This window comes from Rhinoderma darwinii, unplaced genomic scaffold (genome assembly GCF_050947455.1).
Source record: "Rhinoderma darwinii isolate aRhiDar2 unplaced genomic scaffold, aRhiDar2.hap1 Scaffold_514, whole genome shotgun sequence".
NCBI lineage: Eukaryota > Metazoa > Chordata > Amphibia > Anura > Rhinodermatidae > Rhinoderma > Rhinoderma darwinii.
Genome location: NW_027464062.1, coordinates 195,897 through 222,188, shown reverse-complemented (window position 1 = coordinate 222,188; position 26,292 = coordinate 195,897). Strand labels below are relative to the sequence as shown.

The 26,292-nt window shown below is 41.0% G+C and overlaps 2 protein-coding genes across 2 annotated transcripts in view; both read left to right on the top strand.

The window, feature by feature from the left end:
• The window catches only part of LOC142721109 (syntaxin-2-like), a 67,344-nt gene extending 65,676 nt beyond the window's left edge, over nucleotides 1-1,668 (top strand). The window contains exons 5-6 of the mRNA XM_075848826.1: nucleotides 1,536-1,600; nucleotides 1,642-1,668. Of these exons, the coding sequence (XP_075704941.1) occupies nucleotides 1,536-1,600; nucleotides 1,642-1,668 (92 nt within the window). The remainder of the gene's footprint in view (nucleotides 1-1,535; nucleotides 1,601-1,641) is intronic.
• LOC142721110 (syntaxin-2-like) overlaps nucleotides 1,543-26,292 on the top strand; it is a 36,125-nt gene continuing 11,375 nt past the window's right edge. Inside the window, exons 1-4 of the mRNA XM_075848827.1 lie at nucleotides 1,543-1,600; nucleotides 7,774-7,882; nucleotides 16,014-16,087; nucleotides 16,169-16,306. Of these exons, the coding sequence (XP_075704942.1) occupies nucleotides 7,807-7,882; nucleotides 16,014-16,087; nucleotides 16,169-16,306 (288 nt within the window). The 5' untranslated portion in view covers nucleotides 1,543-1,600; nucleotides 7,774-7,806. The remainder of the gene's footprint in view (nucleotides 1,601-7,773; nucleotides 7,883-16,013; nucleotides 16,088-16,168; nucleotides 16,307-26,292) is intronic.

Genomic DNA, 26,292 nt, shown 5'->3' with positions numbered 1-26,292 from the left:
CTCTGAGCTATCAAAAGTTTTGTTAAAGTGCAGTTCTGCTCCTACTGGAAAAAGTGACCTGATTGGTTATATGGACAATGCTGACACAATTTGTTGTTTTGTTTCATGCTGGGGTATTTCTTGTAAAGTTTACGTTGCGTCTTATTTCTCTACTCTGAGCATTATAGACTTAAAATAAAAAATGTATTTAAGGAGCTGAACTGACTTCATAAGGATAAATAAATCACAAAAATGTTGCCATACAGATTCTATAAAAAACAAAAACGTAGTGCATCTCCAATTTTGTATTGTTACGCCTCTTCTAATTGGGTGAAACTGTTGCCAAGGTAACCATACATCAGATGCCGCTCATAAAAAGCTCCCATGTTTTATTCTAAGAGTTCTCTGCGAAGCTTCTATTCAGTATAATAGGAGCTCTTGCAGGAAAGGCTTTTGCCATTGACTTGGCAATAGTACCGTCCTATCAGCTGGCTTCATCCCCACCCTTAAAGGGGTTTTCCGAGTTCAAACTTGTGTGTCAGTGCTTTTAACCTCGGCATATGATTACATTTGTAACGCACTTACTGCATCAAAATTGACCCCGTTTCCCGATGCTGCCATGGGGCACATGGCTAGTGACGTCACTCTCTTTGCCTGCTGTGTTTACCAGCCGTATACCTATCACATGGTCAAACCGTAACATTTCTGCCTGGTATACGGCACGTCACTAATGACGTGCCGCGTATGGGCTGTTCTGTTATACAGCCAGGAACGCGCAAGTGCAGTCCCTGCTGTTCTCTCACTTGTCCGCTTGTCAAGCGAGAGAACAGCAGGGTCCACGCATGCACGTTCCTGGCTCTAGAACAGAATAGCCCATACGCGGAACGTCACTAGCCGTGTACATGCCGTATACCAGGCAGAAACTTGTTTAACAGTTTGACCACGTGATAGGTTAACACAGTGGGCAAAGAGTAACGTCACCAGTCATGTGCCCCATGGCAGCTTTGGGTAACGGGGCCAATTTTGATACAGTAAGTGCATTACAAATGTAGTGACATTCCAAGGTTAAAAGCACTGACAAACAAGTTTTAACTAGGAAAACCACTTTTGATTTTTAATTTCTTGGTGGTACATGGCCATGGTTACGTTATCCCAGTGGTGGTCTAACTGTAGCGCTCTAACCGCTGCGAAACTATGAATCCAAAACTTAAAACTGTCAAGGCATGCTGGAAATTGTAGTTTTGCAACAGTTGGAGATCACTGCCCTGCATATTTAGGGAAAACTTCAAACTTCTTAATTTGGAGGAATTATTTGAAAACCTATTTCGAAATACAAATTGTGTTAATGTAATGTATATCTTAAATTAAGAACATTTATTGTCCTGTTTAAGGCAATGGACAGTGTTTCCTGTGTTCTTATAGCATATATAAATCCTGCATGAAGTGTTTGCTTAGTAGTGGAGACGCCGTATACTATCTTTTTTTTTTTTTTTTTTTTTTTTTTTTAAGTTTTGATTTCTGAATGAATAACATATATATGTATCATTTTGTTGTAGCAACAATTGACCAAGATGAGCATGCCAACAGATCTTCTGTGAATTTAAGAATAAGAAAATCTCAGGTAACCTTAATACTTAATTTGTATTCGTCTCTGTTTTGGAGCTTTCCATTAACCTCATTTACAATTAATGAGCAGTTTGAAAATGTAACGTTTGGGGCAGATCTACTGCTACTGTCCAATACCCCATGCACCTAACCGTGCCTGTAATTACAGTCCGTGATTACGGGCACGTCCGGCTGCAGACCGTCATCCTCATTTGCGGACCATGCTCCCATTATAAAGTATGGGAGAACGGTCCGTAAAATAAAAAAAATAAGTACATGTCCTATTTTTTACGGAAAGTTTCTACAGCACAGACACCTTCCTGTAATTCAGGGGTGGGGAACCTTTTTTTCTGCCAAGGGCCATTTGGATATTTATAACCTCATTCGTGGGCTGTACAGTATTATCAACTTAAAAAATTAGCCTGTTATATTTGGTCAAACATTTATTTTTATTTTTTTTTTGTAAACAAATTTTATTGAGTTTTTAAAGCTGTATTACAAAATAGAAAATGGAACATATCAAAAGAGATACATGTGAAAAGAGAATGTACAATAGCTGGTCAAACATTTTAATTGACTCACCCCTGATGTGTTGGCTGGAACTGCTTCTCTTTGGTGAGGCGTGCGATGTTAGGCCCCATGCACACGAACGTAAAAACGGCTGTAATTACGGGCCCATAGATTTATGTTGGCCACGGGTACCTCCCCGTATTCTTACGGGAAGGTGCCCGGGCCGTTGAAAAATATAGAACATGTCCTATTTTAGGCCGTAATTACGGCACGGGCAGGCCCATAGAAGTCTATGGGGCTCCCGTAATTACGGGTGACTACGTGTGTGCACCCGTAATTACGGGAGCGTTGCTAGGCGATTTCAGTGGATAGTCACTGTCCAGGGTGCTGAAAGAGTTAACTGATCGGCAGTAACTCTTTCAGCACCCTGGACAGAAACTACCGATCACAATATGGATCAAACTGTAAAAAAAAATAGAAGTTCATACTTGCCCAGAACTCCCTGCTTCTTCCTCCAGTCCGGCCTCCCGGGATGATGTTTCAGCTCATGTGACCGCTGCAGCCAATAACAGGCTGCAGCGGTCACATGGACTGCCGCGTCATCTAGGGAGGTCGGGCTGGATGTCAAAAGAGGGACGCGTCACCAAGACGACGGCCGGGTAAGTATGAATTTCTTATACTTTTACCTCGGAAAGGCTGCCCCTTCTCTCTATCCTGCACTGATAGGGAGAAGGGGCTGCCGATTTAGTGCAGTGCAATTTTGCAGCGAAAACGTGCCCGTAAATACGGGTGGAATACTGGTGACACCGGACCCATATTTACGGGCACGGGTCCGTAAATACGGGTCGAATACGTGTGACCAAGGACCCTTATTTACGCCAGTATTTACGGGAGGGAAAAAATACGTTCGTGTGCGTGAGGCCTTAGCCGGTAGTGGTGATGTGTCGGTCAGTCTGGAGTGCAGTCGACTCTTTGGTAAGTTTTGAAAAGCACTCGCAGCAGTAAGTTGTTCTGTCTTAAAGGGAAATTTCCATCAGGGACATTTGACATATCCACAGGACACATCCCACCTTTGGCCTCCTAAACCCCGTTCTACCTCTCTGTGTTCCTGCTGATTTCGGACCATGAAGAAGAAAACCGCGTAGCTCGCTGAGCTGCACTGTTTCCGGAACTCCCATAGTAGTGAATGGCCGTTGTGGAAGCAGCGCAGCATGCGAGTTACGCTGTTTCCGTAACTACTACTCAGATCTATGGGACTTAAGGAAACCGCGTAGCTCGCTGAGCTACGCGCTTTCCTTCTTTATGTTCTGAACTCACCTGCTTCAGCATAATACAAAGAGGTAGAACAGTGTTTAGGCGCCCCGTTCTAGAGATAGATGCGGGTCCCAGATCTATCGGACATTTGACATATCCTATGGATATATCATAAATGTCCTTGGTGAGAAAAAAAATATATAACTTTTTAAGTCACTCGGACCTCACTTTGAGTAAGGTGGGCGCACGGACAGAGCCAAGGAGGGAATGACGTGGCGGTCCGAGTGAGGTCAGGGTGTACTGTGACGGGAGTGGACCAGTCCAGTCACCTGACCTCACGTCACTGACCCGGGTCAGGTGACCGGACTGATCCACTCTCTGGCCGGCACACACAGACCTCACTCAAACCACCACTGACGGAGCCAAGTAGCGAATGACGCGGCGGCAGCGCTGTCTGAGTGAAGCCAGGCCGGACCAAATGATCCCGCCGGCCTGACATTTCCCATCCCTGCTGTAAATATACGGGAAGGTGTCCATAGGCCATAGCAATGAATGGGTCTGTAATTATAGACGATATCTATGGTCGTGTGCATGGGGCCTAAGTGTTAGACAGTGTAAGCTTCGATAATGCAGTCAGAACATGTATCATACAGCATGCAACACTGATAAGTTTGTCACATTTTGAGAAACTAGCTAGACATTTTAAACACTTTTCTCTTCATTATACCACCTATTGGTTGGCTTAGTTTACCGCAGGTTATTTGGCGCCAAAACTTTGACAATTTTTCTCCACAGCGTAACATTTTAAACCACGCCTCTTTCCCGCTAAGCCAAGTCCCCTTGTAGAGCAGGGCACAAAAAGTGTCTAAGACCATTAATAAATGTGGCGCACAGCATGTACATCAACTCAATTAGAGCCAGAAATCTGGGGGTTTTAAATAGCAGATCTATGAGTATAGTTTGGATTTGCTGTATTGGTTTGCCGAATCCGATATGGATCCAAGATATGCATCTTATTAATAGTCTGATTTCAATATTCTTCCAAACATATCCCAGTTTAAAGCAGCTCTGTCACCAGATTAGAAGTGCCCTGTCTCCTACATAATCTGATTGGCGCTGTAATGTAGAGAACAGCAGTGGTTTTTATTTTGAAAAACGATCATTTTTGAGCAAGTTATGAGCTAGTTTAGATTTATGCTAATGAGTTTCTCAATGGACAACTGGGCGTGTTTTTACTTTTTACCAACTGGGTGTTGTACAGAGGAGTGTATGAGGCTGACCAATCAGTGACCAATCCGCTTCATACACTTCTCATTGTTCCAGCCCAGCTTCTTTCACTGCACAGTCACACTGTGCTGTGGATCACACTGGGCTGGAACAATGAGAAGTGTATGATGCTGATTGGTCAGCCTCATACACTCCTCTTTACTTTTTACCAACTGGGTGTTGTACAAACACGCCCAGTTGTCCATTGAGAAACTCATTAGCATAAATCTAAACTAGCTCATAACTTGCTCAAAAATGATCGTTTTTCAAAATAAAAACCACTGTTATCTACATTACAGCGCCAATCAGATTATGTAGGAGATGGGGCACTTATAATCTGGTGACAGAGACTCTTTAAACAGGGGCTCGTAACTTCTTACATGGGACTGACTAACTCATTCCTCATTTTCCTTCCAGCACCATTTTCACAGCAGACAGAATAAGTTGGCGACACAAGTTCATATTACTACTGAGATGATGAACAATATTGTGATTCCTAATTAGTTTTTTTTAAAGGAACACTAAACCTAGAAAAGAATTCTAACTGTAAATCGAAGATAACTTTGCTTACAGTATTTGTCAGTCTGTTTGTTTCAGGAACATGCAGAAGATCCAGCAGTCTTGTAAAATACGAGTCTTGTAAAATACGTGCACAGAAAACGCACGCACGCACCTTTCCTGACATTTTTTTGGCTGGTGAACGGCTGAGGGGGCGTAGCTTAACATTCTCTCTCACTGCAGACAGGTCAGGTGGGAGACTTATGCTGCAGCCAATTGTCTAAAGGTGCTCATACCACATCAAATGTCAGTCAAACGAAGCAGAGACCGACCAATGATGGGGTTATATATTTATATATTTTTTTATATATATTATATTTTACAAGGAAAAATACTAAATGTAAAAAATAAAATAGCCATAGCTTTTTTTTTTTTTTTTTTTTGTCGATTGGGTGGCATGAGGGCATATTTTTATGCGGGACAAGCTGTGGTTTTTAATAGTACCATTTTGGGGTACATGCGAGATTTTGATCACTTTTTATTGCATTTTTTTGAGGGAGATGAGGTGATGAAAAAAACAGCGATTCTGGTGTTTTGTGTTTTTTTTACGGCATACACCGTGAGGGGTAAATAATTATATATTGTAATAGTTCAGGCTTTTACGGACATGGCGATACCAATTATGTATTTGTGGGTTTTTCTTTTTTACAAATCTAAGGGGAAAAAGGGTTTCTTGAATCATTTTTTTATTTATTTTTTTTGTACATAATTTTTTTTAATAATATAACAGATTTTTACTTGTTAGTCCCCCTAGGGGACTTGAACCAGCAATCGTTGGATCGCTTGCACTATATACAGCAATATTAATGTATTTCTGTCTTTCCGATAGGCTAGGCAGGGCTTAAGGAGCACAAAGATGGCAGACCTGGGGACCTTCATTATGCCCCCACGCTGTCAAAACAACCATCAGCACCCTGCTATCGCGTTGTGGAGGGGCGATAGGAAGTTTGTCTAAGCTTGTTCGGTAGCTCAGTTTTCACAGCTTTTCTAGAACTGGCAGCACAGCCCTTCTATATCCAACTAATAACTATCCAAGTTATGAACTTGGATGTGATCATTATTAGCTGGATCCTGTGGGTCAAAGACACGCGTGGAACAACTTTCCGCAGAGTCTTCAGTTCAGCTGAACTGAGTAAATGGCTTTGACTGACTGAACAATACAGATTCTGCGTATACAGGATACATGGTAGCTGCATCTTTACAAGTATTATTATTATTTATTATTATTATTAATAATATAGTAAATTTAAAAGTTCTTTTAAATTACTGAAACATTGATTTATTGAAAAAAATAAAATAAATTTTTGGGTTCAAAGGTGTACACAGCCTTTACGGGGTTAATAGAAAATAAATTATTTGTGTAGTAAAATGCTAGATTTTACTTAGTGGAATTGTTAAATTCAAGACTTGGCAAATGTTTTTCCTGTCCACTGTAATATAATTACAGAAAATTATTTAGCAAAATCAGTGTTCAGGCTGGAGGGGACATATGCAGATCTGCCTTCCCTTTTGTGGAGGGGGTAGGCTGGTGATTTAGGAGTGGATGAGAGTTCTCACTGCCATGGTTTTTCGTTTAAAGCTCAAACATAATAGTTCAGTCCCAGAAAACAGAATTTCCCTCCTACAGTATAAAGGATTAATGGAAAAAAGTTAGAGGTCCAGCACACGATATATGAAAAAAATACAAAACTGTTTAAGTCCAAATTAAAACAAGAAATTAAAAAATCCCAGGATAGCGCCTACGCGTTTCAAACTTTTCAGTTAATCATAGCTATGATTAAGAACTGAAAAGTTCAAAACGCGTAGGCGTTCTCTCCCGGGATTTTTTAATTTCTTGTTTAATTTTGACTTAAATAAACAGTTTTTTATTTTTTCATATCCTATCGTGTGCTGGACCTCTAACTTTTTTTTTCATTGGATTTCTACCTACTCGTGACGTAGCTCTCTTGCCCGTGCACCGAATAATCATGGTATGTTGCATCCCACTTCGAATGAGTGGTGAGCGGATTAATTTTTCTTGTATATTTTCTACATAAATGATTTACACCGTAACTTAAAACATAATTGTATTGGTCAAAGTCTCCAGTCTTGTAAAGAAAATACTTGTTTCTTTAAAGGTATTATGTGGGGACCGAGAAGTATTAGCAGTGTACTCACTGGTATGTGAGTACACTAGCTAATATACATTCCGGTCCCCCGTCGCGCGGATTATGAGATTTTAATAGATCTTTATAGTGCTGGCGGGGGACCGGAAGTCTAGTTGCACAACTCTTCGTCATGTGACAGGCCCCGCTGTACTCTATGTACAAGCAGTAGAAGTAGTACAGCGAGTACATTGTGTACAGCGGCCTCTGTCACATGACGAAGAGCTGTGTTGTCATGAAGGAAGACTGTGCAACTAGACTTCCGGTCCCCCGCCAGCACTATAAAAATCTATTAAAATCTCATAATCCGCGCGATGGGGGACCGGACTGTATGTTGGCAAGTGTACTCTCATACTGTAATGATACACTGCTTATACTTTTTGGACACCACATAACCGCTTTTAACCTAATCATTTTGAGCTACACCATGAAAAGTATTTTTTTGTTTGTTTTTCAGCATACAGTATTGTCCAGAAAATTTTGGGAAGTTATGATTGCATATAATGAAACCCAGATTCAGTTTCGAGAACGAAGTAAAGGACGAATACAACGTCAGCTGGAAATAAGTATGATGCAACCTAACCCTTTATCAAAATGCTCATAAAATGGTTAAAAATAAAGCAAAAGGATTGGTTAAGCTTATATTTGGGCAGTAGATGATTGTCCCATCCAATTTGACATTACAATACTACTTTTTTGTAAAACTTATTTTTGATTGCAGTTAAATAGTCACTGTGGTTTCAACAAGAAAATGCCTCTCTCTCTCCCCCCACACACACACACACACACCCTCTGCTTCCTGCACTGGTCATTGACTCTCAATTTACTGCTAAACTCCTTCTTGAGAGATGAGATGCATTATAAGCTCACTTAGGGATCAGGTTACATGATACCCATAGAAGTCTATGGGGAGGGGGGGGGGTGCTGGAAGAAGCGGGAGGCAAAGGTACACATAGACCCTGCTGCAGCTTCTAGTAAGTGTTCTATCGCACCCCAGCGTTGGATTCGCAGCTACACTGCTCAGTACCGCTGTATAATGTCTTCCATGCAACTGCTGCCTCTGAGCATGTGCTGCAGAGCAAATCTCCTTTTCTCTGTGTGCAGTGTATGGAAAACAATAGAGCAGCCAGTCTCCACCTCCTCTGTAGCTGAGCTCGGGAAAACTGACAAATAGGGTGAAGTCGTACACGACAGATTTTGTTGCAGAAATTTCTGCGGCTGAAAATCGGTTCAATACTTCGTATGCACCTTCTGCAGAAACCACCCCATACAGGAGTGGAAAACTGGTGAAAAATCCTATATACAAGTCATATAATCTGCAGAATTATTGTTAATGCGTAACTAAACGTTCGATCAACTTTTTATTTACTAGCAGCATGTGTAATATAAATATATTTTGTAATATACTTTATTAATGAATTTGGGCTCCTTTTTGTGTTATATGCGTTTTAAATGGCCACTCTGACTCTCTCTTTTTTTTACTACATTTTATTTCTTGTATTTCTCCTGTTGCTAGCAGAAATCCGTACACCGTTTGAATGTATCGGTGTACCTGTGGGTGGTGGCCCCATCCTGACGTCAGATGTGCACGCCCCTATCGTGACGTCAGGAAGGTCTCTCTGCTTCTATACACTACACAATTCTCTTTAGTGTAACCTGCAGCAGCAGAGCGTCTGGAAGAGACTGTGATGAGCTCTGCTGCTGTCTGGACTATAGTGGGTATGAGAGGCGCTCCAGTAGCAGAAGTGCAGGTCTGGCCCCCCCACCCTGTCCCCTCTTTCCCCTGTGCACTGTACTGTAACCGGCAGTAGCAGAGCGCAGGGAGAAGAATGACCGCTCTGCTACTGTCTGGTCTCTGGTATGTGTGAGTGGCACTTCTGTAGCTGAAGCGCAGGTCTAGCGGCGGCTCCCTTGCTAGACCTGCACTTCTGCTACGGAAGAATGTCAGAAGCAAAAGACAACTGTGCTGCAAAAGGACCTTTTGGTTTTCCTGATTGGCTTGCTGTTTAGGTGCATGATGGGAACTATGGGTTGATAGAATATTGCATACAGTACTGGCAAACATCACACACGGTAAGACACGCCCCTAGCAACTGGCCAGAATCAGGAAGTGTGAGAAAATAGATGCTAGGAGTAATTTATTCACCAGTTAAAATTTATGTATTTATTTTCTTCGAAAGTTGAGCTAGGCTTTAATCTACATTAACCCCTTCAGGACTGTTCCTGTTTTGGCTTTCAGAACGAAGCCGATTTATTTATTTTTTTTCAAATCTGACGTGTTACTTTATGTGGTAATAACTTGGGAATGCTTTTGCCTTTCCAAGTAATTCTGAGATTGTTTTCTCATGACATATTGTACTTTATGTTAGTGAAAAAATTTGGTTGATAAATTCAATATTTATTGGTAAAAAAAAAACAAGATTTAGAGAAAATTTGCAAAAATTAGCATTTTTCAAAATTTAAATGTATCTGCTTGCAGGACAGATAGTTATAACACACAAAATAGCTACTAGTTTACATTTCCCATATGTCTACTTTATATTCATCGTTTTTTGAACATTCTTTTCGTTTTCTAAGACGTTACAAGGCTTAGAACTTTAGCAGCAATTTCTCACATTTTCAAGAAAATTACGAAAGGTTATTTTTTTTCAGGGACCGGTTCAGTTGTGAAGTTACTTTGAGGGCCTTATATATTAGAAAGTCCCCATAAATCACCCCATTTTGAAAACTGCACCCCTAAAAGTATTCAAAACAAAATTCAGAAAGTGTTTTAACCCTTTAGGCGTTTCCCAGGAATTAAAGCAAAGTAGAGGTGAGATTTACAATGTTCAATTTTTTATTTTTTTTTACAAAATTCATTTGTAATACTTTTTTTTTTTTCTGTACCACAGAAGGTTTTACCCAAGAAATGCAACTCCATATTTATTGCCCAGATTCTGCAGTTTTTAGAAATATCCCACATGTGGCCTTAGTGTGCTACAGGCCTCAGAAGCAAAGGAGCACCTGGTGGATATTGGGGCCTTCTTTTTTTTTTTTTTTTTTCTCGAATATTTTCTAGGCACCATGTCAGGTTTGAAGAGAACTTGTGGTGCCAAAACAGTAAAGACCCCCGCCCAAAAGTGGCCCCATTTTGGAAACTACACCCCTCGAGGAAATTATCTAGGGGTATAGTTAGCATTTTGAACCCAGTTTGTTTGTTTTTTTGCTAAATTTATTTGAATTAGTATGTGAAGATGAAAATCTACTTTTTTTTCTGAAAAAAACGTAGAAATTTTTACAAGGAATGAAGGAGAAAAAACAGCCCAACATATGTAAAGCAATTTCTCCCTGTTATAGGAAAAACCCATATGTGGTATTAAACTGCTGTTTGGACCCCCAGCAGGGCTCAGAAGAGAAGGAGCAACATTAGGATTTCTGCCGTGCCGTGTCGCGTTTGCAATGCACTGGAGGGACCAAAACAGTGGAAACCCCCCAAAAGTGACCCCATTTTGGAAACTACACCCCTCAAGGAATTTTTCTAGGGATAAAGTTAGCATTTTTATCCCACAGTTGTTTTGCTCAATTCATTGGAATTCGTCTGTAAAGGTGAAAAACACCTCAACATTAGTAAAACAATTTCTCTCGATTACGGGAATACGCCATGTGTGGTAATTGTTTTTTGGACCCACAGCGGGGCTTAGAAGGGAGGCAGCGCTAATTTGCTTTTGGGTGCCATGTCGAATTTGCAAAGCCCCTGGGAGGCCAAAACAGTGGAAACCCCCCATTTGGGAAACTACACCACTTAAGGGAACTATCTAGGGGTATAGTGAGCATTTAGACCCCACAGGTCTTTTGCAGAATTGATTAGAATTAGGCCGTGAAAATGAATATCAACATTATTTCCACTAAAATGTTGCATTTTTTCAATTTCATAAAGGAGGAAAAAGCACCCCAATATTTGTAAAGCAATTTTTCCCCGAGTACAGCAATACCCCACGTGGTCAAAAATTTTCTTTTTCGTTTTTCCTTCCCCGTTTCCAAGAGCCATAAGTTTTTTTTCATTTTTCCGTCAATAGAGTAGTGTGAGGGCTTATTTTATGCGGGACAAGCTGTAGTTTTTATTAATACCGTTTTTTGGTACATACAACTTTTTGAGCACTTTTATTACATTTTTTGGTAGAGGCAAGGTGACCAGAAAACAGCGATTTTGCAGTTTTAAATTATTTATTTTTCATTGCGTTCACCATGCGAGTTAAATAATGGTATATTGTAATAGTTCAGACTTTTACAGACACAGTGATGCCAATTTTGTGTATTTTTTTACATTGCTTTAGAGAAAAAATGGGAAAGTTTTTTTTTTTTTTTTTTTTTTTTTTGTACTTTAAATATTTATTTAATTTTTTTTCTCTAATAACCATTTACTTTTTGCTTTTACACATTTTATTAGTCCCCCTAGGAGACTTGAACCAGCAATCCGTAGATAGCTGGTACAATGCACTATTGTAATTTTTACAGGCTCCTGTAACAGCGCGATTGCTGTTCCTGTCCCATTAGTCCCGGGTGTCAGCTGTAATACACAGCTGACACCCGCAGCGTATGGCGCGGGCTCAGCGCGTGAGCTTGCTCCATACTTCACCCCCCACACCACGACATGCTATTAAGTCGTGGTGCGCAAAGGGGTTAATGCGCAGCGGATGGTGCAGAGTGAAAATTACAATTTTCCACTGAGATGCCATTTTAGTGCACTATATGTTATGCCCAGCTTGTGCCACTGAAGACTAATACCTCGTAAAATATTAATCGGGTTCTCCTTGGTATGGCGATGCCATATCTGTGGACGTAAACTGCTGTTTGGGCATTCTGTAGGGCTCAGAATGGAGGGAGCGCCATTTGGTTTTTAGAGCGCAGATTTTACTTGGTGGTAGTTCTGTTTGCTGTTTTACTGGTATTTCAGTTTATATCTTGGGGGCACATCTAATCTGTGAGGAATTTATTAGGGCATAATAAGAGGGTATAATAATGGGGTAAATAAATAATAATCCGCAGATATGTGGCCAGTGTCGCACTGACAAATGGTGCCAGATGTTATCCGCTTTTGGGACACTTTGCCCATTTTGCATTGTCCTATTCTGGGAGCCAGAACTTTTTTAATTTTTCTCCACCGGAGCTGTCTGAGGGCATATTTGTTGCAGGACAATCTGTTGTTTTCATTGGTACCATTTTGGGGTGCATGCGTTTTTTTTTATCACTACTTTTTTTATTCTATTTTTTTGTCAAGCAAGGTGGCCAAAAACCATAAATGTTTTTTTGTTTTTTTTAAACATCCTTTTATTTTTCTAGGACGATACAAGGCTTAGAACTTTAGCAGCAATTTCTCACATTTTCAAGATAATTTCCAAAACCTATCTTTATAGGTACCAGTTCAGTTCTGAAGTGGCTTTGAGGGCCTTATATGTTAGAAAACCCCATATGTCACCCAATTTTAAAAACTAGACCCCTCAAAGTATCCAAAACGGCATTTAGAAAGTTTCTTAACCCTTTAGGTGTTTCACAGGAATTAAAGCAAAGTAAAGGGGATATTTACAAATTTCTTTTTTTTTTTTTGTCGGAAAATCCATTTTAATCCATTTTTTTCTGTAACACAAAAGGTTTTACCAGAGAAACGCAACTCAATATATATTGCCCAGATACGGCAGTTTTTAGAAATGTCCCACATGTGGCCCTAGTGTGCTAATGGACTGAAGCACCGGCCTCAGAAGCAAAGGCGCACCTAGAGGATTTTGGGGCCTCCTTTTTATTAGAATATATTTTAGGCACAATGTCAGGTTTGAAGAGGTCTTGTAGTGCCAAAATAGTGGAAACACCCCCAAAAAAGACACCATTTGGCAAACTAAACCCCTCAAGGAATTCATCAAGGGGTATAGTGAGCATTTTAACCCCCACAGGGTTTTTGCTGAATTTAGTGGAATTAGTCGGTAAAAATGAAAATCTCAATTTTTTTCCAATAAAACTTAGAAATTATAAATTTTTACAAGGAATAAAGAAAAGAGCGCCCCAAGATTTGTAAAGCAATTTCTCCTGATTATGGCATTACCCCATATGTGGTAATAAACGGCTGTTTGGACACACGGCAGGGCTCAGAAGGGAAGGAGCACTATTTGGCTTTTGGAGCTCAAGTTTACTCAATTGGTTTTTGGGTGTCATGTCGCATTTGCAAAGCCCCTGAGGGACCAAAACAGTGGACACCCCCCAGAAGTGACCCCATTTGGGAAACTACAGCCCTAAAAAGAATTTGTCTAGGGGTATAGTGAGCATTTTGATCCCATAGGTTTTTTGCTGAATTTAGTGTAATTAGGCTGTCAAAACTTTTTTTTTTTTTTTACGGCGTTCACCATGTGCTATAAATGACATATTTAATTTATTCTGTGGGTCTATGCGAGTACGGCGATACCATATGTATATAGTTTTTTTTTATGTTTTGCACAATAAAATCACGGTTTTAAAAAAAATATTTCGTTTTTGTGTCGCCATATTCTAAGAGACACAACTTTTTGAGGGCTTGTTTTTTGTGGAACAAACTGTAGTTTTTATTGGTACAAATTTTGGGTTCATGCGACTTTTTGATCCCTATTTATGCAATTTTTTGGGAGCTGAAGTGACTAAAAATAGCTTTTTTTTTTTTTTTTTTATGGCGGTCCCCGTGTGGGATAAATTACATTATATTTTTATAGCTCAGGCCGTTACGGACGCGGCGATACCAATTTTATGCATAGTTTATTTTATTTCTAATAAAGGACTTTATAAGGGAAAAAGTTTTTTGTTTTTTTTGTCCCACTAGGGACTTGAAGATCCAATTGTTGGATCGTTGTTATAATACCCTGCAATACTTGTGTATTGCAGGGTATTATACCTGTCAGTTACACACTGACAGGAGGCATATTAGGTCCTGCCTCTGGACCTAATCACCTTCCATAGATGGCAGACTGGAAGCCTTTGATAGGCTTCCGGTTGCCATAGCAATCACCCCCGCAAAAACAATCGCCCCCCGCAATCGCGTAGCGGCATGCCGATGTTGCTATAACAAATTAAATGCGGCAGTCGCTATTGACTGCCGCATTTAAGGGGTTAATCGGTTCGTATCACCGCTGTGATCCGACCCTATGTTTTCCCCCACTACTAAGGCTGCTAGTAGCAGCCCTTACTGGGAGATGCCGGGCTGCGGGGAACGCCTGTGCTCTGTTAGGAGCACACGCAGATTAACGGCTGCAGGCACATTGACCAGTGCTGCAGCCCGTTAATCTACGTGGGGTGGTCGGGAAGGGGTTCAACGTGTTCATTTTTTTTCCTATAATAAAAGACTTCTAGGAAAAAAAGCATTTTTTGTTTATGCAAGGGGGGTATGTTCACACGGGCTATTTTCGGCCGTTTTTCGGGCTATAAACAACCAAAGTACGACCAAAAAATCAGAAGCAGAACGCCTCCAAACATCTGCCCATTGATTTCAATGGGAAAAATGGCGTTCCTTTTGCGACAGTCCGTTGTTTTTTACGTGGCTGTTTTGAAGAACGGGCGCGTAAAAAATAAAACCGCGCTGAAAAAGTGCATGTCACTTCTTGAGCTGTTTTTGGAGCCGTTTTTCATTGACTCTATAGAAAAAACGCTCCAAAAACGGCTGTAGAAAATGCGAGTTTGATAAAAAAAAAAATGGCTGAAAATGAGGAGCTGGTTTTTCCCTTGAAAACAGCTCCGTATTTTCAGACGTTTTTTAGTAAGTGTGTGAACATGGCCTAACTTGACTCTTATTTTTACACTGTTATAAAACATTTTTATTCACTTTTTTTTTTAACTTTTCCTACTAGGGGACTACAAGACTTGCAGCTCTGATCGCTGCTGCAATACATTACACTACCTACGTAGTGTAATGTATTTTAACTGTCCTTGTGACGTTAGAACGTCTGGTCCTCATAGGCTTCTGTACATGGCAGCCCGGAAGCCGTTGTCTGGCTTCCGCTTGCATGGCAACCATCGCCAGCCCCAGTGGTTTCATGTGGGGTTGGACTATCTGCTCTAAACGCCTTAAATGCGGCGATCGCAATCGACCTCCGCATTTAAGGGGTTAACAGCCAAAATCAGTGGCGATAGGCTGCTGATCGGCAACAGGGAATGCAGGGCAGACGCCCTGCACAGTTAACCGCTGTGGTGTAGCGCCGCGCGGCGGTTAACTGTCAAAGTACAGACGTAACTGCACGTCAAGGTGTGCAAAGTTAGCATTAATGGGAAGGGGTTAAATGTCTCGTGGATACCTTTTTGTATTTTTTAGAAGCTTCTATATGCATCTTTTCAGTATTATCCTGGGTTCACACTGAGTTTTTTGCAGGCAGAAAATCTGCCTCAAAATTCAGTTTAGAATTTTGAGGCAGATTTTGCTTTGCCTGCACCCCGATTTTCGTGGCGTTTTTCACCCGCGGGCAAAAACCACTGCAAAATATGCTTTCTCTGCCTCCCATTGATGTCAATGGGAGGTCAGACGTAAATTCCTGAAGATAAGGCATGTCCCTTTTTCCCGCGAGCTGTTTTTTCCGCTCGCGGGATAAAAAAAGACTCCGCCTCCCATTAAAATCAATGGGAGGCATTTTCGGCCATTTTTTGACGCTGTTTCCACGTCAAACGTGTCAAAAAACTCAGTGTGAACTGACCATTAGATGTTTGTATTTGCAGCTGGAAAAACAACCACAGATGATGAACTGGAAGAGATGCTGGAGAGTGGGAACCCCTCAATCTTCACATCAGATGTAAGTATTATGACTGTGAAACGAAATCCATATAACAAGGAAGGGTACAAGTTTGTCTTCTACTACCGTTTCTCTGTTTAGATTATTTTGGATTCCCAGATCACGAGGCAGGCTTTGAATGAGATTGAAGCAAGATACAAGGACATCATTAAGTTGGAATCGAGCATACGGGAGTTACATGACATGTTTATGGACATTGCAACGTTGGTGGAGACTCAGGTGACTCTCATATTTTAGCTTATGATGATATTCCTCTATGCATTCAGAGCAATGAAGAAGAAGAGTTGCCCATGGCAACTATTCAGGTTGCTGTTTTTTAATTTATGCCCCTAAAAAATAAGAGCTAGAAACTTACTGGTTGCTCGGAGCAGCTCCTTGTTTTCCCCCATGCGTTCACTTTGACAAATCTTCCCCACGATGATATGTATATTTATGAGGCACATGCTTTTTATGTAGTTAGAAATATACAGATTGAATGTAAATGTACAGTGTCATCTTTGTCATTCAATGCTCTTTATACTTGGGGGGAGGGGGGGGTATCGTGTAAAGACTTGTTTATAGATGATATTGCTAAGATGTTGGACACATTTTACAATTCGGTGGAAGACTTTTCCAGGATAAATATAAAATGTATTTTTAATTAGTGTCATATTTGCCTGTTTTCACACACGTGCTTATTGTTCCTATGCTAGATTATGGAATTAGTCACTCTCTTCCCCCTTTAGCACGTTGTTGTTTTTTTTTAACTTAACTTTTGAAGACAAAAAACTCTTGTACATACAAAAGAGTGATATAGAATTTGTTAGCGCTATATAATAGATAGCATTACCAGAAAAATAGCTGGCTTTCCATAACCAATCTTAACAAGTTGTTTAATGCTCTATTATTTGCTGCTGGTTTTATCTCCTGAAGGACCGAAATCGAGGTAAAAGATTCACGTTGTCATCTGTCGGCATTTTCATTCCAGCACGTCCAAGTTACATAAGTGTTTCTACTTATATTTGGTTGATACAGTCACTGCCATTTCTATGCATGTATCAATTCTATTCAAGCTCTTTACATACCGGTCATCCATAACATGAAGTTCTGAAGGTTCAAAGCCCAATTCAGACACGTTGTTGTTTTATTTTTTTTTGCCCGCTGCTTTTGAGTTATGTCATGTATGTGGTGGTAGTGCTGGACCTTTCTACCATTTTGACACTGAGATTAATCCCCATCACTCTTGAGTTCCTTTTCTCCATAACAGAATTTGTCCAGGATTCATTCATATTTACAAAAACGACCGATCAGGAGAGATTGCACATGCAATGGTTTGGTGTACAGAAATCTAAAATGGCTGTGGACGGAGCCTTTTATTTATAGGTTCATGCTTTCACTTAACACACATTAACCAATCAGATGATGCCAAGTACATATAGGTATACACCCAAAAATACTTCCATGTAAGGTAATGACTTTCTTCCTAATATATATGAATCCTGGTACTCATCAGTTTGGAATCAGATGATTTAAGAGACTATTAAAAACATATCTAATACATATCTCCAACAATATAATGCAGTCATTTTGATAATATTTATACATTATAAATCTAACAGTTATTAGATTTATAGAATTACTCTGACAACACCATCACAAGGTGTAGGGAACATCGCCTTAATACCACATTTTAATGCAACTGTTAGGAGCTATTACGGAAAATGCAGCAATAACCAGAATATGACCACAACTTGCAAATATATCCTTTTTTTGTGCTTGCTTTAGATAATGTTTATTTGTATGTGAATTATTTATTTATTTATTTTTTAACGCTGAGCTAATGGACAATGAGGACAGGCGTATACATGAGTGAGAATGGGGTTGGTTCTGTTGCTCATTGCAATCAGACCTCTACTGGGAGTTTCGAATGAACGTTATAAAATTATAGCAAGCCTATGGGAAAAATAATCGTCATGTTAGTAATGCCTTGTAGTCAAATTTGCACAAGTTTGAATAGAACAAAAGCTGTATTAAGATTTAGTCCGGAGGCCCGTTTACGGTTAGTCAATTTGGTCTAAGGCTGCTTTTACAGGTGTCATTTTGATGTAGTTTTGTAAGGCACCAACGGGTGGATTCCAAGAAAGGTGAAATAGAATCTTTCTGCTTTTCCTCCATTTACAATCCACTCCTTGCATTGACTTAAAGAACTACATAAACTGTATCAAAATGGCACGTGTGCAATCGCCCTAAGGCAGGACTCACACACAACGTTTTGCTACATTTTTAGTGTCGTTTTAATTGGTGTTTTGCTGCGTTTTTTTTTAGTAAGGGCAGATGGTTTGTAGAGTTTTTGAGGCAATTTTGTGGTCCGTGGCGGTTTTTCTAAACGCAGCATTTTCTGGGTATGATGCTTTTTCAGGCATTTTCACCATAGGCTTCTCTATAGGACTTCAAGAACACCAGAAAAAAAAAGCACGTAGAGAATTACATCAAATTAAAAACTCCTTAGCCCCTTAGTGACCAGCCTCTTTTAAACCTTAACCCCTTAAGGACGCAGCCTAGTTTGGGCCTTAAGGCTCAGAGCCCATTTTTTTTAATAAATTTGGAGTGCTTTGACCTATCCAAACGATTCTGAGATTGTTTTCTTGGGACACATTGGGCTTTATGTTAGCGATAAAATTTGGTCAATACATTGAGTGTTTTTGTGAAAAATATCAAAAAATGTAAAAAATTTGCATATTAATTTAAATGTATCTGCTTGTAAGGCAGACTGTTATACCACACAAATAGTCTCCAATTAACATTTCCCATATGTCTACTTTAGATTGGCATCATTTTTTGAACATTATTTTATTTTTGTCGGACGTTATAAGGCTTAGAACACAATTTTCTTGAAAATATGAGAAATTTTCAAAATACTTTTTTTTTTTTCCAGCTACCAGTTCAGTTCTGAAGTGGCTTTGAGGGACCTATGTATTATAAACCACCATAAAACACCCCATTTTAAAAAATCTGAATCGATTTTTTTTTTTTTTTTTTTCTTCTGTAACACAGAAGGTTTTACCAGAGAAACACAACTAAATATGTATTGGCCGGATTCTGCAGTTTTTAGAAATGTCCCACATGTGGCTCTAGTGTGCTCGTGGACTGAAACAAGCCCCAGAAGCAAAGAAGCACCCAGTGCATTTTGGGGCCTGTTTTTTATTAGAATATATTTTAGGCACCATGCTAGGTTTGAAGAGGTCTTGTGGTGCCAAAATAGTAGAAATACCACAAAACTGACCCCATTTTGGAAACTAAACACCTCAAGGAATTTATTTTTGGGTGTTTTGACCATTTAGACCCCACAGTTTTTTCACAGGACTTATTTGAATTGGGCTGTGAATTAAAAAAAAAAATTTGGATCAAAATTTCTTAGTTTCACAAGAAATAAAATACACCATTTTGTTGCCCAATTTGTCCTGAGTGCGGCAAAACCCATTTGTGGTGATAAACTGCTGTTTGGGCCCATGGGAGGGCTCAGAAGGAAAGGAGCGCTATGTGTTCTTCGGAGTCCAGATTTTGCTGGATTGGTTTTCGGGTGTCATGTCACATTTGCAGAGCCCCAGAGGTATCAAAGCAATGGAAACCCCCAAGAAGCGACCCTATTTTAAAATCTACATCCCTTATGGCATTAATCTAGAGGTGTAGTGAGCATTTTGCCCCCACAGGTATTCTCTAAGGCCTCATTCACACGGCAGGGTTTCCCGGCCCGGTGCCGGCCGTTCATAAATCGGCCGGCACCCGGCTGCATTAGGAATGATAGACCCCTAATGGGGCTATTCACACGACCGTTTTTTTTGACGGCCGGGAAATCCGGCCGTCAAAAAATAGGACATGCTCTATCTTCGCCCGGGCACCCGGCCGCCCGGCTCCCATAGAAGTCTATGGGGCCGGGTATTACACGGCCATCACCGGAATGTGTTCCGAGTGATGGCCGGGTTTCCCGGCGCTTGCGCTCTATCTCCTCCTCACAACGCAGAGTGCATGTGAGGAGGAGGAGTTGCTGCCATTCTGACGAATGGCATCGCTGTACACGGTGTGGCAGGGCCGGGGTGTACAGCAGGTGGGGGGAGCGCTGCCCTGGCTCCCTTCCCCTGCTTGTTAAAAGCACCCTGGCTCAGCGACACCTTCGATGGTGCCACTAGTAGCAGCAGCTGCTGCTGCTGCGGCTGCTACTACTGTAGCGACGCCACTATAGCAGAGCGGGGAGGTATCTCCCCGCTCTGCTATGTGCTAGCCGCACTTTAGCTCCTTGAAGGAGCGGAATCCCCGTGTTTTCGGGGATTCCGCTCCTGGACAGAGCGCTTGATGTCTCTGTCCATATCTGGGCAGTGACATCAGGGGAAACTCCTGAAGCGGAATCCCCGAACACATGGGGATTCCCCTTCAGGATCTGCCGCTGATGTCACTGTCCGGATCTGCCCGGCCTGGCACGGATGCATAACTTTATGCAAACCGGCCGGGCAAAATGGCCGATTTTACCGGCCGACACTCTGGCTCGGGAACGACCCGGTCGTGTGAATCCCGCCTAAAAGGTAATGCGCAGCAGATGGTGCAGTGGAGCAGAGATTTGCCATTTTCTATATATGTATGCCATTTCATTGTCCAATATATTGTGCCCAGCATGCGCCACCGGAGATATACACCCTATAAACTGTAATGTCGGTTCTCCTGGGTACGGCAATACCCTACATCTGGCTGTCATCAGCTGCCTGGGCACACAGCAGGGCTCAGAAGGGAAAGATGAGGGGGATAAGCTGTGCGGAGTGCATCAGGGTAAGTAAAACTGGGGTAGATTAAAAATCAAGGCATGTATGATCAATTTTAAAACACTTTCATACAGAGCCCTGGTTTTTCGGGACACATGTCACATTGATATATTGTGTCCTTCCTTATCTCCTTTTTATAGCAGACTTTGCACCCCTTTTGACTTTTTTCCCTTTTTGCCTGTTTGGGGAACTTCTCCTGGAAAGTGTTGCCCTGGTACGATGCGTGTGGCCCCGCTTCCAGAAGTACTGGGTGCCCCCCCCTTCTTTGTCTTTAAAGATTAGGTTCTTGATTACCACCTCTAGAAATTCCAGGAAAGTTCCCGTCTGGCCTGTACATCGACGTAGCACGTACGCATTGTACAATGCCAACTGTATGATGTGCACGGCCAGCTTCTTATACCACACGCTCGATTTCCGCATGGCGCTGTAGGGCTTCAGGACTTGATCTGACAAGTCCACCCCTCTCGTACCTATTGTAGTCCAGGATGCAGTCTGGTTTGGGAGTCTCTGTACTGGTACCTCGTACAGGTACATGGGTACTGGTGTGGCATCTCTCGTCTTGTATTTGACACACAATGTGTTGCTGCTGGATTGTGCCCTGCTCTCACCCCTTCTGAGTGTTTGCCCAAGCAGTGTCTTAGGGAGGCCTCTCAGATTTCTTCTATCCATGCCGCAGTACTACCGGAAGCGAGGCACTTGGAGTGGGACGCTGGTATAAAAATTATCCAGGTAGCGGTGGTAACCCTGGTCCAGCAGTGGGTGCACCAAATCCCACACAATTTTTGCATTAACTCCCAGTAAGGGGGTGCATTCTGGGGGCTGAATACTGGTGTCCTTCCCTTCATATATCCTAAATTTGTAGGTATACCCTGATGCACTCTCGCACAGCTTATACATCTTCACGCCATACCTTGGCCTCTTACTCGGCAGGTACTGGCAGAATTGAAGCCTCCCTTTAAAATGTACCAAGGACCATGTAGTTTTGATCAGTACCATTTTTAGGTACATGCGACTTTTTGATCTTTTTTTATTTCATTTTTTGGGAAGTAAAGTGACCAAAATATTGTGATTCTGGTAAGGTTTATTTTTTTTTTTTTTACGGCGTTCACCGTGCGGAATAAATAACGAAATACTTTTGTAGTTCGGGCCGTTACGGACGTGCCGATACCAATTATGTATAGTTTATTATTAATAAAAAAAAATAAAAATAAAGGAGTGATGAGGGAAAAAGTAGGATTTTTACTTTTATTACTTTTAAAACGTTTTTATTTTTTACACAACACTTTTTTTGTAACTTTTTTTTTTTTTTTTTTTTTTTACTTTGTTCCACTAGGGAACTTGAGGGCAGAAGGCTCTGATAGCTATTCTTATAAACTGCACTACATGCGTAGTGCAGTGTATTAGCGCTGTCAGTTACTCGTTGACAGCAAGCACTAGGCTTCCGTAGATGGCATAGCCATTATTAGGCGTCTGGTTGCCATAGCAACCATCGCCGCCCGCCATCATGTAGCGGGCCGACGATGGTAGTTTAACCCCTAAGAAGCCGTGATCGCTATTGAACGCGGCTTCCAAGGGGTTAATCAGCGGGGCACAGCGATCGGTCCCCGCTGAAGGTGCTGTATGAGACCGCAGCTGAGCACGAACGATTTACTTAACACGGCGGAATAGTACGTCGCTGAGCGCGAAGGGGTTAATGACCAAGCGATCTATTTGTTTTTCCAGCTTCGCATTTAAAGAGCTCTAACTTTTTTTTTTTTTTTTTTGCTTCGAAACAGCTGTATAAGGACTTGTTTTTTGCGGGAAAAGTTTCTATTTTTTTAATAGCACCATTTTGAGGTACGTATAATTAACTTTATTAAAAATTTTTGTGGGGAAATAGAAAAAAAAAAAAACAGCAATTTCGCAACTCTTTTTTTGCGTACTTATTTTACGCTGCTTACAATGTGATTTGGGTTATGATTGCGACGATACCAAATTTATATAGATTTTATATGTTTTACTTCTTTTACACACAAAGATGTCAAAATTATTACCGTATATTTCGCGATCGCACTGTTCCTGGTCGTTTAGTTAAATGCCACGGTCAATAGGGACCGCGGCATTTAGTGTTTTTCCCATTAAGGACATTTATGACATATCCACAGGATATGTCATAAATGTCAGATAGATGCGGGACCCGCATCGATCTTACCCGGCTCCGCTGTCTTCCGGCCACTTCACTACCTGGTTACATGGTCGAGTTACGCAGTTTCTGTAACTCCCATACAACTGAATGGTAGTTACGGAAACAGCGTAGCATACTACGCTGCTTATGTAACAGCTATTCACTACTATGGGAGTTACGGAAACAGCGTAGCTCCGCGAGTTACGCTGTTTCCGTGACTCATCCGTGTATTGCAGTGTATTGTACCAGCGATCTAATGATCGCTGGTTAAAGTCCCCTAGGGGAACTAATAAAATGTCTAAAAAAAATAAATAAAAAAATTAGATCAATTTTCAGGAGTGTAAAAAAAAAAATGTAACATTTAAAAAAAAAAAAAAAAAAAACCTTTTCCCATTTTTCCCCTAGCGCACTGTAAAAATAAAAAAATTGGTATCGCTGCGTCCGTAAAAGTCTGAAACTATTACAATATAGCATTATTTGACTCGCACAGTGAACAGCGTAAAAAAAGAAATTAAAAACCCCAGAATCGTTATCTTTTGGTCACCATAGCGCTAAAAAGAATGAAATAAAAAGTGATAAAAAAAAATTGTATATACCAAACTAATAAAAACGACAGCGCGTCTGGCAAAAAATAAGCCCTCACACCGCTCAAACGATGGAAAAATATAAGTTATGGCTCTCAGAATGCGGTGAAACTGAACTAATTATTTTTTTTCACCAATAGTATTTTCTTTGTAAAATTTCTATTGCTGAGAGCAGGGAGTTTTAACTGCTCCCGGTGAAAATTTATTCTGATGCAGCACCGTGAAAAGGAGTATGCATCAGAATAAAGCCCGTTAGTGGCCGCTGTGAAAAGGTGTATTGGCTGTCGCTAACTGGTTAAACGCATGTTACATTTTAACCGGTTAAGGACTAGGCTGTTTTACAGCTAAATGACCAGAACAAATGTCACAATTTTGCTATGCGCTTCTTTAGATGACTATAACTCTGCAGGTGAATAAAGTTCATCTTTGAATTTTACACTCTTTTTAAAGGACAGATAGGGCTTTGTTTTAGTGGCATTTGTCGGTATACATCATTTTTATTTTTTTCTCTAAAGTGGGCAAAATTGGAAAAAAATTCAAGAATTTAGCAATTGCGTCAGTTTATGCTAGCATTTTTCACACACAGTATGGACCACGGACAAAATTAATCTCTTTTCACATTCTTCCACTTCTCCCGTGCATGGGGATACCAAATATGTGTGCCTTATTCACCATGCGGGCATGTGCCAGGGCTTGGCATAAAAGGAGGCTTTTTGGCCTTTTCGGTCCAGGAATTCTGCATTGGATTTTATAGCCACATACTATTTTCTGGGGGGCCTAATGCTGCTGAAACATTAGAAACCCCTCATAAATGACTTCATTCACACAAGTAGACCCCACAAGGTTTCCTTCAAGGAGTTTATCATATTTTTAGACAGTCCAGTTTTCCTCTGAAAGTTTCTTGAATAAGATGGAACAAAATAAAATCAGCGCTTTTTTAGCAAATGCGTCAGTTTATGATAGCATTTTTCACACACGGTATAGACCACGGACAAAATTCATCTCCTTTCACATTCTTCCACTTCTCCCGTGCATGGGGATACCAAATATGTGTGCCTTATTCACTGTGCGGGCATGTGCCAGGGCTTGGCATAAAAGGAGGGTTTTCGGTCCAGGAATTCTGCACTTGATTTTAGAGCCGCATACTGTTTTCTGGGGGGCCTAATGCTGCTGAAAGATTAGAATCACCCCATAAATGACTTCATTCACACAAGTAGACCCCACAAGGTTTCCTTCAAGGGGTTTATCATATTTTTAGACAGTCCAGTTTTCTTCTGAATGTTTTTTGAATAAGATGGATCAAAATAAAATTAGCAATTTTTTAGCAAATGTGTCAGTTTATACCAGCATTTTTCACACACGGCATAGACCACGGCCAAAATTAATCTCCTTTCACATTCTGCCTCTTCTCCCGTGCACGGGGATACCAAATATGTGGCCTTATTTATCACATAGAGATGTAGGAGGGCGGAGGATAGAAGAAGCTTATTTCACAAATCGCTTTTTTTCAAAGCTGGTTTTACAAAACTCAACAGAGTTTCTATAACACCCAAAATATCTGCTCTTGAAGCAGAAATCCCAAAATATTCATCTAGGGGTATAATGGGAATTTATTTTTCTGGGTTTTCTAAAATAAGAAATTGCAGGTTTATGCAAATGGGGCTCTCCAGCAGATGAACTTTAGAAAACATCAAACATGACATCCACCCCCCACCCATTCCCTCACTCACCCTTGGAGTAAAATCATGGGAAAAATAAAAACGTAATGTAGGGCAAATATATTTTCAACGAATTAACTAAAATCTAATAATTCAGAACAGTGTGGTATTTTTTATAACATGGCTCAATGCACAGGCCTGGTTGCGAGGGACATGATGGACAGAAATATCGGGAATCTTTACGGTGCCCGTCTTTTCTGCAGACGCGGCACTTTTTCTGGGGGTTGCTTCTAGTTGGTGTTGGGGGAATGCGAGTGATGAAATGTCTTTCAGTCAGTCGCGTGACATCCTCAGACTGGGGGCATTCTCGGGTGTCCTGAACATCAAAAATGAGGCCTTCAATAATTTTCTCCTGGAAATCCAGGTATGTGTCTCTGCCTCTGTTTTTTTTTGTAGAGCGCAGATGAGTTGTGGATTTGCCACCTGTAACAGATAAATGGCCACTTTTTTGTACCAGGTTTTTTTTTTTCGCTTCACTAAATAGGGCTGTAAAACCTGGTCGCTTAAATCCACCCCCCCCCCCCCCCATGTACTTGTTATATTCGGACACGCTCACTGGTTTGTGCTTGTCCGATGTTGCCCCCCTTTCCCTCACTGCCACTGTTCCTGCGGTATGAATCGTGCTTAGCACATACACGTCTTTGCGATCCCTGAACTTGACCGCCAGCAATTCCTCGGATGCATAAGCACAGGAGTCCCCCTTTACCATGCGCTTCCCCACTAATTGCTGTGGAAAACCAATTCGGTTTTTGCGCATGGTACCACATGCCCCAGTCCTTGCAGCATGCAAATGCCTAAACAGGGGCACACTAGAATAAAAATTGTCGCAGTACAGGTGGTACCCCTTGTGAAGCAGAGGCTGCATTATCTCCCACACAATTTTGCTGCTGGTGGAAAGATCAGGGGGGGCATCCAGGAACATTTATTGAGCGGTCCCGCCCGTCATAAA